General features: G+C 37.7%; 1 protein-coding gene across 1 annotated transcript in view; it reads left to right on the plus strand.

Moving 5' to 3' along the window:
* Positions 1–3,039: 3,039 nt before the first annotated feature.
* LOC130073372 (uncharacterized) overlaps positions 3,040–12,948 on the plus strand; it is a 44,702-nt gene continuing 34,793 nt past the window's right edge. The window contains exon 1 of the mRNA XM_056238734.1: positions 3,040–4,035. Within this exon, the coding sequence (XP_056094709.1) occupies positions 3,074–4,003 (930 nt within the window). The 5' untranslated portion in view covers positions 3,040–3,073 and the 3' untranslated portion in view covers positions 4,004–4,035. The remainder of the gene's footprint in view (positions 4,036–12,948) is intronic.

The raw sequence follows: 12,948 nt of genomic DNA on the forward strand, positions 1-12,948 counted from the left end.
GTGTGCATGTGGGATGCTGATGTTGCGCGATGTTAATCATGCGGCGCCCGAGTGCATTAGACCGGCATAAAATCAGCATGTCAGACTGATCGGCCGGTCGACAATCACATGAAAATCGTCCAATTCCGGTCACCAGCCAATCAATCGGTGCATCTCTAAAAGATTAGCATTACAAGTATAATGTTCAGATAGGCTATGCACAAATTATTATAATGCTATTTCATTACAATACTCATAATAATATAAATATCAATATTTTTACTTTTTTTTTACTTTTCTTCCAACTTGCTGCGGCCCCCTTGGCGCCCCCTGGTGGCCCCCAGTTTGAAAACCCCTGCTCTAGACAACACAACACAAAACCAGACCGATTACAATTAATACAATTTGTGTTTTATAAATACAGCAAGTTTATGTTGGAAAAAGTTCAAACATCTAACAATAATCGGTAGGCGCGAATTTGACGAGCTATTCGCGTCTGGTGTGAACGCAGCATAATGATGTACCTTTATACCTTTCTGGGGCTTGAAAGTGGTAGTTGCATAGACTGTAAATGGAGGGGCAGGAAGCTCTCAGATTTCATTAAAAATATCTTCATTTGTGTTGTGAAGATGAAAGAAATTCTTACGTTTGGAACGACATGAGGGTGAGTAATTAATGACGGAATTTCCATTTTGGGTGAACTAACCCTTTAAAGGGTAACTAAACCCTAAACCAACTTTTTTTAGTTAATCTGTAAGAATGCAGCTTCATAAATGCTGTTCATTGATTCGAGTAACTTTTTTGACATTTGGATATAAAGTGTTTTAATTCTACAATATATGGTATAAAAACGTCTGAGTGCTGCCCTCTTCAGGTTGAACGGTGGCTACTGCAGTTGAATTTTCCTATTGGATGTTTGCTGGGGTTCGTGACATAGGCGGTTGTTGGTGACGTAAGCAGGTTCCAGCTCACCACGCCCTTGGTACGAGCTACCACGCCCTTGGCAGTATAAAAACCATCTGGTTTCGTCAAAACCACTGTGAGTCAGGAGTTGGAATTGCGAGTATTTAAAACGATCAGGACAGAGTGTTTTAGCATCTATTTAGCATAGCATTTATATAGTTATTTAGATTTTTTCGTGTAGCCTATGTAGTCAATTAGCATATGCCTACAGAGAGCGCGCGCTATTGACATCAACTCGACAAAACTCATCAGATGCCGATCGCGATGCGGGAGTTAAAGGAGCTGTATGTAAGAAATTTATTTCAATTAATCATAAAATGGCCCTGAAATGTCACTAGACATTAAGAAACCATGTACATTTCAAATACTTATATCACTGACAACAGTAGTCTGGCCAGGATATTGTCATTTAAAAATTGCAGTTGCAGCCCTCAACTGATGTTGATGTTGTCATGTTGTGTTTTGGTCTGATGCTCCACCCTCCACCTATCTACCAATCACGAAGTCAGTAGTGTTGCGGCATCCGGGTTGCCAGCTCTGCTCTAGTTACCACAGCTGCAGCTCGTCACGTTCCTGCTGGATCCTGCAGCCGATCTGGCAACCTCGAGTCAGGGAGGAGGAGGAGGGGATACTGGATACTACAGTAATTTGACAGTGATTGCAGTACTAGTTTTGGCCACAATCTTACATACAGCTCCTTTAAGACCACAGTTTGAGCCAGCGGCTCGAATTGATATGGCCCTGTGTCCACAGACAACTCACCCTCCTCCACTTCAGGTGAAGCTGGGGGAGAAAAGTCCTCGACTTCAAATGACCGCTCTGTTGCAAAGCGTCACTCGGACTCTAAAATGGAGAGTGACTGGAGTGACTTGCGTCACTCCATTCACTCTCCATTTTAGAGTCTGACAGCAGCTGTCAATCAATCCGTCACTGCGGGTCTCAGGTGCACGCCCCCCACTCAGCCCCGCCCTCGGCTCGTCCCCTCTATCGCTGCTGGGCTCTGCCCACTTTTCCAGCATTTTTCAAATATTGCCAGTGGGTGGAGTCAGGCTCTGACCAGGGGTTTAGTTACCCTTTAAGAATAAATTAAGACACCTACCTTAAGAAATCTCACTAATAGTCAGCCGCCGCAAGAATCTGTGTTCCCTTTTTGTGGCTGTGATGTTGGACAGGTGATGGGCAGATATTTCCCAATCAGTGGAGTCTAAAATTAAACAGCAAGAAAACATCTACCTGTTAAATCATGAAAACAATTGGTTAGAAAACTAATTTTAAGTAAAAAATAAAAATTACTTTTGTAAAGTAATTTGACTGGACAAATTCAAAATGAGTGTTAAGAAACACAGAAAATCTAGTTATACCAAATAGCAACAAAGCTATGATTATTTTTTATGATTGTGCGCATGATTCTCTCATGTTATCTGTTCAATCTTAACATCACCAGGTTCTAGTCTGTACAGTCTTTAAACACCAACCCTGGTTTAGCCTTAGCCACTCAGTGCATCATAGAAATGCTCCTAGCAAACACAAATAGCTAAATCAATACATTTAAACATGAAAGCATAACCACCAAACATCAATCAAAAGTTATTCTGATAAGTACATTTTTCATAAATATTTATTTTGAAAGAATTAGTTACCCATTCTAAGAAAATCAGTCCTCCAAAAAAGGAAATAAAGTGACAATTTCACGTGCATTGTTGGTCTGCAGTGTTATTCTTCTGTTTTTCAGTTAACTTATACTAGGTGTGCTGGTAAATGAGAGTAAAAGATAGTTTGAGGATAAATACATACTTTTAATATTTGCACATCACAAATATAGTCATAAAACAATATAAAACACGTATTGTAATGAGTTAAAACACTTACTATTTGTTTTTACTGTTAAAAGCAAAATCCGTGTCAGCACTGCGTCACGACTCAAAGAAGATGCAGGCCTAGTCTTCTGTGGGGCTCCCAAGATGGCAGCGTTGTAGGAGGACGTGTGCTTGTCGCTCTGCGAGCAATTTCGAAGGGTTTATGATATTACTGCCTTTAAAAAAAAAAAAAAATTTGATGCAAGAACCTTCAGAAGAAAAGAAATAAGGAAAACGAACATATAGCCAGACGTAGTAATTGTAGACTACCACGAATGCCCAAGTCTAAAAAGAAAAAGAGGAACTCGGAAAGGTTAACGATTTCTCAACACGTGTCGCTAAACATGGAAGATAACCAGTCTCAAGAGTCGGTAGCCCAGAATCCTTTGAGTGGAGACGAAATGTGCTGGTATGAAGCCACCCCAGAGCCATTGTCAGATGCCGATTTATTTCCCATTTTGGCGGCGGAGACACCAGAGAAGCCTGCCAAGAAAAGGAATCGTGAATCTCAGTCAGGTGGGCGAAACTGGGAGACGGTTACTGCTGAACTCATGGAGGCGATACGAGCATTGACCAGCAAGCAGGATGAAACGCTCCGGAGAGTCTCTGCTATAGGCATAACTACTGAAGCTACTTCCAAACGGGTTGAGGAGCTGACAACAACTGTCAAACAGCTGTCACTGGATGTTCAACAACACAAGCAAACACTGGAGAAAATGAAAGTTGCCAATACAAAGCTCCAAGAAGAAAATAAGCACCTGAGAGAAGCTGTTGCTGAGTGTCAACGCTACAGCAGAAGGTGGTCACTTAAGATGCACGGCGTAAGGGAGTCAAGAGATGAAGACATCAGAGGCAAGATAATCGACATCCTTGGGAAAATGGCACCAAAGCTTCGAGAAGACTTGAAACACGGCATTGACATCGTCCATCGCGTGGGGAAACTGAGAGATGACGGCGCTGCGAGATCAACTATAGTTTTGTTTGCCCTTCGTCGCCTTCGTGATGCCGTCTGGAAAGAAGCTAAAAACTCTCAGTATTTGCAGGAGAATCGTCTCAGGATCACCGAAGCTCTTTCTCCGGAGGACAGAGCGGCTCGGGAGAAACTCTGGCCTTTGATTAAGAAGGCGCGTGATGAAGGGAAAAAGGCTTCATTCCGTGGTGCTTCGGCTGTCATCAATGGAAAAGTTATTGACTGTCCGGAATAGCCTCGTTGGCTGAGCATCTTCTTTCACCAAAGGTATTAAAGTACACATAAGCCCACTGTTCATGTGGCATTTTTGGAAAATAACTTAAATGGTCTATTTTGTTTTGGAGATTTAATACAACGTAAGTAGCCAGGCTACCTTGTCATTTAGACTTGGATTAATCTTCCTTTTTGTTGTAGCCACAGGCAGGCTTGAATACTCTGCCTGCGCTCGTTACAGGCTGAGATGGTTGAGCACTTAATACTAATGCTACCTTAACAGAATTTACTCTGTTTATTTATTTATTTAATTTGTTAAAGTCCTTGTTGGACTTTAAATGAGATCATGTTAGTTTCATTTACTAAGTGCAACCGTCTCGATCGTTCTTAATTCCAAGTTGACGGCTATGTGTATTGTGTACAAGGTTCTTGCTATTTTAAGGCAGGTTATCATCACCTTCTTGTAAGGTCTTTACATACTTTTTGCGTTCAATAGCACTTTCAGGTAATTTCTGAATCTGTTCTATATCTCTGTTCCTTTATGGATTTTTTGTTTAAACGTCTTAACGTCTTGTCTTTAAATGTGAGAGGTATTCGGGACTTAACAAAGAGGAAAGCATTATTTTTATTCTGTAAAAGGTCTGAAGCTGACTTGATTTTATTACAGGAAACGCACTCTTGTGACTCTGATACAGGGTTCTGGAAAGCTCAATGGGGTAATGTTGCTCACTTTAGTCATGGTTCTAACCATTCTGCTGGTGTCTCAATCCTTGTGCATGGTTTCAAGGGGGATATTCTGGAAGTTGTGCCCTCTAGTGACGGAAGATGGATAACAATAATAGTCAAGCAGGACAATACAGTTTTCATAGTTTGCAATGTGTATGGATTTAATTCACACTTTGACAACAAGAACTTATTTAATTCCATTACTGGCAAGCTAAGGGATTTAAAGGGAAAATACGTAAATGCCTATATAATTCTTTCGGGGGATTTCAATAAATGTCCTGACGAAATAGAGGATAGATACCCACCTAGAGCGGCTCGCTCCTCCCAGGGAAGCGATTTAATCTCTTCTCTGTGCTCAGACCTATCCTTGACTGATGCTTGGCGTTTTTTTAACCCAGACATCCAAGATTTCACCTGGAGTAATAGAAGTCTGACTCTGAAGTCAAGAATTGATTTATTTTTAGTTTCTTCTTCTTCTCTTCAATTTGTTAATGAGGTTAAACATGTTTATGCACCCCTTTCGGACCACAAATTAATTATTTTGAAACTAGGCTCCATTGACCCGCAATCGGGCTTGAGAGGTTATTGGAAGTTTAACAATACTCTTTTGAGTGACGACTCCTTTAATGATTCTGTTAAGCTTCTAGCAAAAGAGATCTTCGAGATTTACATTAATAATGGACATAAGAAAAAGTGGGAGTACTTCAAGTATAAAATTAGACAATTGGCTATAAAGAGATCTAAGGAAATAAAGAAAGAAAAATATAATTCAGAACATGTCTTGATGAATAAATTAACTCAATTAATGTCAAAAGGAAACATTAACCCAGAAGAAGAAATTGAGATAAGAGCCATCCAAATTCAGATAGACCAAATATATACAGATATGGCAAAAGGGGCATTTATTAGATCAAGGGCTAAGTGGCTGGAAGAGGGCGAAAAGAACACCAATTATTTTTTTGCTTTAGAAAAAAGGAATGCTAAAAGAAATTCTGTAACTGAGCTCTACATTGATGGCACCCTTTCTAAGGATCCTACTCACATTTCTAAATTTGTTAGCCTCGTTTTATGGTAATTTATATCAGTCTAATTTTAACAGAGTAGAAAGTGCAAGTTTTTTTGAAAAAATTCAGAACAGTATCCCTATTATTAGTGAAGATTATAAAGCTTCTTGTGACGCTGATCTCTCTTTAAATGAGGTTAAAAATGCTTTGTTTGCTATGAAGAAAGGAAAATCTCCCGGGATAGATGGGCTAGGAGCGGAGTTCTATACTCATTTCTGGGAGCTTATTCAACTCCCTTTATTGCACATGTATAGGGAGTAGGGCTGGGCGATATGGAGCAAAAAATATATCTCGATATATTTTGCTATATCTCGATATTCGATATATATCTCGATATCTTTACAGGAAAATGGATGTGAATACAACTCAAAATATAGGCCTACAATCAATAGAAAATTAATTTTCCATAACAGAATGTAACCAAATGAGAAAAATTAAACACAGGGCCTGAATTTCGTCATCATTATTAATCACGTGATTCATATACAGAAACTGAATAAAGAAATCAAATGGAAAATAACACTGAGTAGTATTTTAGTCCTGAATAAATTAAATACATAGGTTATTAATCCTGATTCCTTTAACTTAAAGCTATCTTTTGTTGTATTGACAACAAAATGAATGACACACATATGGCTGCCGTCACTTTAAGAGCTAGTGCACGGATCCTGTGTTCATTATACTGGTATGCGTTTTATGCTTATTAAAGACAAAACCGACTATGTTTAGAGTATACTCACGACGACCGAAATTGACAATTTTGCGTGTTAAAGCAATATAATCCGCGAAAAATAACTTTTGTTACTGGCCAGCTGTTCTTAAGGCGGATTTTCTATGAATGTTTAAACTGGTAAGACTTAAAAAGACGTGCAAATGGTAAACTTCAGTCACGATGCACTGCTGGCCCGATTGTGCGAGTGAATATCCATCATGTCCCGACTCCTAAACGCGAGTGTGTTTTATCGCCGCAGCTCTTGATGCTTGCCTTGCACAACACATTATGAGAGACGAGAAAGAAGCGGCACCGCTGAACACTCACGCTGTTTGTGAAATTGCGTCTGGCAGATAGTTGTTAAAAGAATGATTTGATTTTATAATCTGTGTGGATTACGATTGCGGGAATTTCCCGCATTATAAATGGGAGACCTGCGGGAATGATTAGAATTATGCGCAATACCCGCGCCGAAATTCGAGCCCTGCAATAGTTTAAAACAAGACGTTTGTAGTAGCCTTCTGATTACTGGAGTCCATTAATCGAACTTCCATGCCTCTTATATAGTAATTATATATTGTAGTATGTAGGCTACCAATTTACTAATGCAATTAATGCTCACACTCGGCTTCTCTCGTGCTCTGTCGCTCGCGCGCAGACACACTCGGAGTTCTGTAGCCTCCGGGCTGGTTGCGGATGAGACAATAGCTTGTTTTCATATGACGTCACGCCACTGCGTTGCCATGGCGCGAAATGCAAATGGAGGGCAGGAAGTGATTTGCTGTATTTAGAAAGCACTATAACAAACTCAAAATGCCTATGTTTTGCGTCGTTCATGGTTACTTAAATCGATCAAACCACGAGGAGTTTTTATCGTGTACCAAAAGTTGTTGTTCATAAAGGGGGAAAATGCAAGAAATTGACCGAAAAACTCTGGAAAAACGGCTTGCAAACCTACGTCTGCGGTCGGGAGGAGCCGAATGGGAAAATGCCCGTTTGTGCAGTGATCACTTCGTCAATGGTGAGTTAATACAACTTAAGTGGCTATGTTTGTGTAACATGTAACATTTACGAACTTTGTAAAGTCAAAGTATGTCTGTAAGACGAGGTAGTTGCTGATATCTACCACCTCGATGGCAGGAAAATCTTTCAATTCAGTTGAAAATCGCTCCTCTTCATAACGTAAGGATCACGTCCAACATATGTTTGATTTTTTGTTTATATCTTTCTCTTGTAATAGCTGTAAAGTAGTACAGTACGGACTTTCCTCCATCTCGTCCATTGCGCTCTTCACTCCCCTGCCCTCCATCTGAATTTCGCGCGTCATCATAATCACGTGACTGAAACCCAGCTATTGTTGAATGAGACAACACGCGAGGTGAGGGGGAACAAAAGCAAGGAGGCGGGGCGAGCACAGCACAGAGAAGGCAAACTAGCAAAGTGGCAAAATCAGGATTAAATATAAACAATATATCGATATATACGATATGTCAAAATCCATATCGTGTTTAAAAAATATCTCGATATATTTTAAATATCGAGATATCGCCCACCCCTAATAGGGAGTGTATTGATCAAGGGGAAATGACCACAACAATGAAGCAAGGTATTATTTCCTTGATCCCGAAACCTGGTAAAGACCCTCATTTAATTGATAGTTGGCGTCCAATCACATTATTAACTATAGATTATAAAATTCTGGCCTCTGTATATGCATATAGATTAAAATCTGATTTAAATTCAATAATTGCAGAAACTCAAACGGGTTTCATGAAAAAACGCCACATTAGCAATAACATAAGACTCATTTTAGACTTGCTTGACTATGCTGACAATATTGATTCTGACGCCTTCATTTTGTTTCTTGATTTTTACAAAGCGTTCGACACAATCGAACACCCTTTTTTAATAGAAGCCATCAATGCATTTGGTTTTGGAAGCCCTTTTGTCGACATTGTCAGCATGTTCTACAAAGATATAAACAGTTCTGTTATAATTAATCAAAATACTTCTCCACGATTTCAGATTAATAGGGGGGTCAGGCAGGGGTGCAACATTTCTCCCTTTTTATTTATCTTAGTAACCGAACTACTAGCTATACACTTAGTAAAAGAAGTACATTTTGGAGGTATAAAGATTTTTGGAAAAGAAATAAAGATCTCACAGCTGGCGGACGACACCACCATTTTTTTGAACAACAAGGACCAGTTGAGCATTGTCTTTGAACTGGTGGAGAAATTCTCTTCTGCGTCTGGTTTAAGGCTTAATCGATCCAAGTGTGAGCTGTTCCCTCTTCATTGTTGTAGTGACTCTGCTATTGATAACATTCCAGTTAAACAGAATGTAAAATATTTAGGTATACATGTATGTAAAAATATTATAGTTAGACAGGACTTAAATTTTTCGAATAGGATACAGAAAACCAAATTAATATTCAACTGCTGGCTACAAAGAGACTTGTCCGTTTTAGGTAGAGTATTACTCTCCAAGGCAGAAGGCCTTTCTCGCTTTGTCTACCCCTCCTTGTCTCTTTTTGTAAAGGACTCAATTGTTAATCAAGTCAACAAGACTTTTTTAGATTTCATTTGGAAGAACAAGTCTCATAGGCTTAAAAAGAATGTTCTCTCTAACCCTAAAGAAAAGGGAGGTCTAGAGATTTTGGATTTTATAGATGTGGTCAACACATTCAAAATTAATTGGTTAAAAAGGTGCATTCGAAATCCTGATTCTATTTTTTTCTTTATTCCAAACTTTATTTTTAATAAACTGGGTGGGCTCTCATTTCTTCTAAAGTGTAATTTTCTACCTAATAAATTACCTATCAAATTGTCCAACTTCCACCAACAGTCCCTCTTGGCCTGGAAATTATCCTTCAATCACAACTTCTCACCACACAAATCTCTCCTTTGGAACAACAGCAACATTCTTATTAGGAATAAATCAGTATTCTTCCCGAAGTGGTTCGATAGAGGAATTAACCATGTACTCTGCTTATTTGATGACTCTGGCACCATGCTCTCTTATGAACAGTTTATGGTAGCTCATGATTTCCCAATACCTTTCAAAGAGTTTAAATCTATCACTGATGCCATCCCTTCCGGAATCAGACAATTAATTAAAAATCATCTGAGCTATGGAAACAAAGATATCAGACAGCTTTCACTTATGTTGGATGGTGTAGAACTGTCTGATAAAAAATGTAATAATAAGCATATTCGCCGACATTTGCAAAAGCGTAACTCCATTGCTCCAAGGGGGATGTTTTATTGGAATTCCTTAATAAGTGAAATAAATTGGAAAAAAACATGGTTGATTCCTCACAAATATTGTATCTCTAATAAAGCTAAAGAGGTCCACTTTAAACTTTTACATAACACCCTACTAATTGTTTTGTTGCCAAGTTTCTAGACATTGACACATGCTGTAGCTTTTGTAAACAGGACACTGAAACAATTCCTCATTTATTTTTTAATTGTCCAGTTACCAAAAGGTTTTGGGTACTCACTTTCTCCAATCTCAAAATATAACTCACTCATTCACCCTGAAAGATGTTATCTGTTACTTTTGTTTCCCACAAGATGGCACCCTGGAGTTTGTATTAAACTTTATAATCTTATATGTTAAGTTCTTCATACACAAGCAGAAATTTAATAAGTCTTCCTTATGTTTTAAACATTATATTTCGGAATTTAATATGCTTCTTAAATCACATAAGCTTGTAAAGAACAAGAAGAATGGAAAACTCTTGTGTCAATATTATGACCTATTCCCCGATTCCTCTTAATTTTTCTTATTTTTACTCCTTTATTTAGTATGTATGTTTTTGTTGTTGTTGTTTTGTTGTGTTTTTTTTTTGTTTTTTTTGTTTTTTTGCTCTTTGTCTCTGGTATGGTATATCTGTATACATGTTTGTTTGTATATTGATGGTTTAACACGTTTGTACCCAATGTTGCCTTCAATAAAAAAATAAAAATAAAAATAAAAAAAAGTCTTCTGTGGGCCTAGTCTGTGAGAAAGATTTAGGCGCGCACATCACATACATATCGTTACAAAACAATATAATGCCATGAAATACATGTTGTAAATTAGGTTAAAAACACTTACTTTCGGTGTTTTTCCTGTTAACGTTACAAGCAAACCTCCTCGTCGTCAGCTCCATATTGAGTCAAAGAAGATCGTCGCCTTTGAGAAAAGTTTCGGCTCGTTTAAGCGCGCAAAGCATTTAAATATCGCTATAAATCAATATATTATAAAATACATATTGTAAATTTGATAAAACACTTACTTTCGCCGTTTTCCTGTTAAAAAGCAAACCCATCCTGGTCTGATCTGCATCGCGCGTCAACGGAAATGCCCCCCTGAGAGCGGTTTAGCCGTGCACAGCACATACACATTGTTAGAAAACAATAAGACGTTATAAAATGCATATATAAATGCGATAAAACACTTAATCCATGCGTTTTCCCTCATCGAATGCCTTGCATCGCGAATCAAAGAAAATGGCGTCTGTGAAAAAAGTCTCTGCTCGTTTCGTCGCGCTCAGCGCGTGAATGTCCCGGATGTGACTCATCACAGTGTTATTTAGATCCGGGGGTGCGGCAAATTAACAAAGTTGAGTCAAATATGTTTCTAGAACAGTTAATAAAATGTTGGAAATTGGCTGAAATATATTTTTGTATATGTGACATAAACTCTGGTGGTGATATGCATAAGAATCACTTCGACATTAAGGAAAGTTTTATGTTTGTACTAGGTTAAGAATAGTATACTAAGTAGCCTATAATGTGATAAAGTTTAGAAAAATTGTCACAAATGAAAATGAAATCTGGTGATGCAGAATTTAAAATAAAAAATTATTGATATGTAAAATATTCAACTGTATCTTGTAGAATACACTAATAAATAAGTTTTGTAATTAAAATGTGTGCTTGTGTGTGTGTAGTTTTAAATATTGTGTTTCATCTAATGTTGATTATACAGTATGACCATGATTGACTAGGCATAGGGCTCCTCTAAGGGCTCCACAAGACAAGAGCAAGAGCATGAGTGAACTGCAGCCTTACACTGATTGGTAAACTGCACTGTGTTTTATTAGTTCACTTTAAAAAATAATAATAATAATAATTCTGATAATTTACTCACCCTGATTTCATCAAAGATATCCATGTCTTTCTTTCTTCAGTCGAAAATAAATTAAGGTTTTTGAGGAAAACATTCAAGGATTTTTCTACACAGAATGGACTTCAATGGTAAACAAATATTCAAATGTTCACAGAAGGTTCAAATGTCCGTCTCAATGTAGCTTCAAAGTCTCGACACGATCCCAGTCGAGAAATAAGGGTCTTATCTAGTGAAACGATCGGTCATTTTCTAAAAAATAAATAAATAAATATATACATTTGAAACTTTTGAAACTTCTTTGAACATTTGAATAGTTGGTTGCCATGGAAGTCCATTCTGTGTATAAAAAATTTAAGAAAGAGAGACATGGATATCTTGGATGACATCAGGGTGAGTTTGAAAGTGAGCTAATACTTTAATACTTTAAGATATATGCTGGACATGAATATTAAATTAGCATTATTTTCCTACGTTTTTACATCAAGAAAATCTATATGGCTTTTGTACGTAGGGCATACAGTAGGCTATATGACATATAGCCTATGATTAAAAATACATTAATATTATGCAATTTATATATGTGGATTTTGCAGCATATATGTCCCTTACAAAATTCTGTTGGAACATATAAGAATCACAGGTGTTTTTAGCAAACCTTTTCCATATGGGTAATTCGATCCAATGGCGGCATTCAAATTAGCGGTGAAGGTCTCACGCGTGTTCCGTCTCTTCCCATGGCAAAGGGATTTTTAATTAAATGCAATACATTTTATCTTATGTATTAACTCGTTTCATCTGACTCCATAAAATGAAAAGGTTTCTCAATGATATCTGTGCATAAATATACGTTAATGTTTGACTATTCCTTTTAACTCCAATGAAAATAAAGTCAAAGTCTGTTAGAATAATCAAATATAACAATTTATTATGTCAGGTAAATGTATTATTACAATTCCATAATCAATTGAAAGATAATCAATGCAAACCATCAAATGTTCTAGAACAAAGAGGAAAATATTTTGCCCGATATTGTATGGCTATAGGCTACGTGAGCTGAGAGTCGCGAGACCCTCAACCGCACGGGCTAATCTGAATACAGAAAAACAGCCCTGAACTCTCGTTGCATTTTCCTTATATAGCCAGACCTTATTTGATATGTAAAACATGAGTTTAGTGGAAATTGACTGTGTTCCCCCTCCATACTTACTGGAGAAGTTTGACCATCTGCTAAGAACAGTGGAAATTAGCATTCATGAATTTACACCTTTGGGAGTGCCTATGACCACATTCCTTTGTGCGCCAGTTATTCCTAAACTCTTAAAAACCTTATTACCTTTTGTTTTA

This window comes from Rhinichthys klamathensis, unplaced genomic scaffold, assembly GCF_029890125.1.
Source record: "Rhinichthys klamathensis goyatoka isolate OS25496 unplaced genomic scaffold, OSU_Roscu_1.1 h1tg000534l_1, whole genome shotgun sequence".
Classification (NCBI taxonomy): Eukaryota; Metazoa; Chordata; class Actinopteri; order Cypriniformes; family Leuciscidae; genus Rhinichthys; species Rhinichthys klamathensis.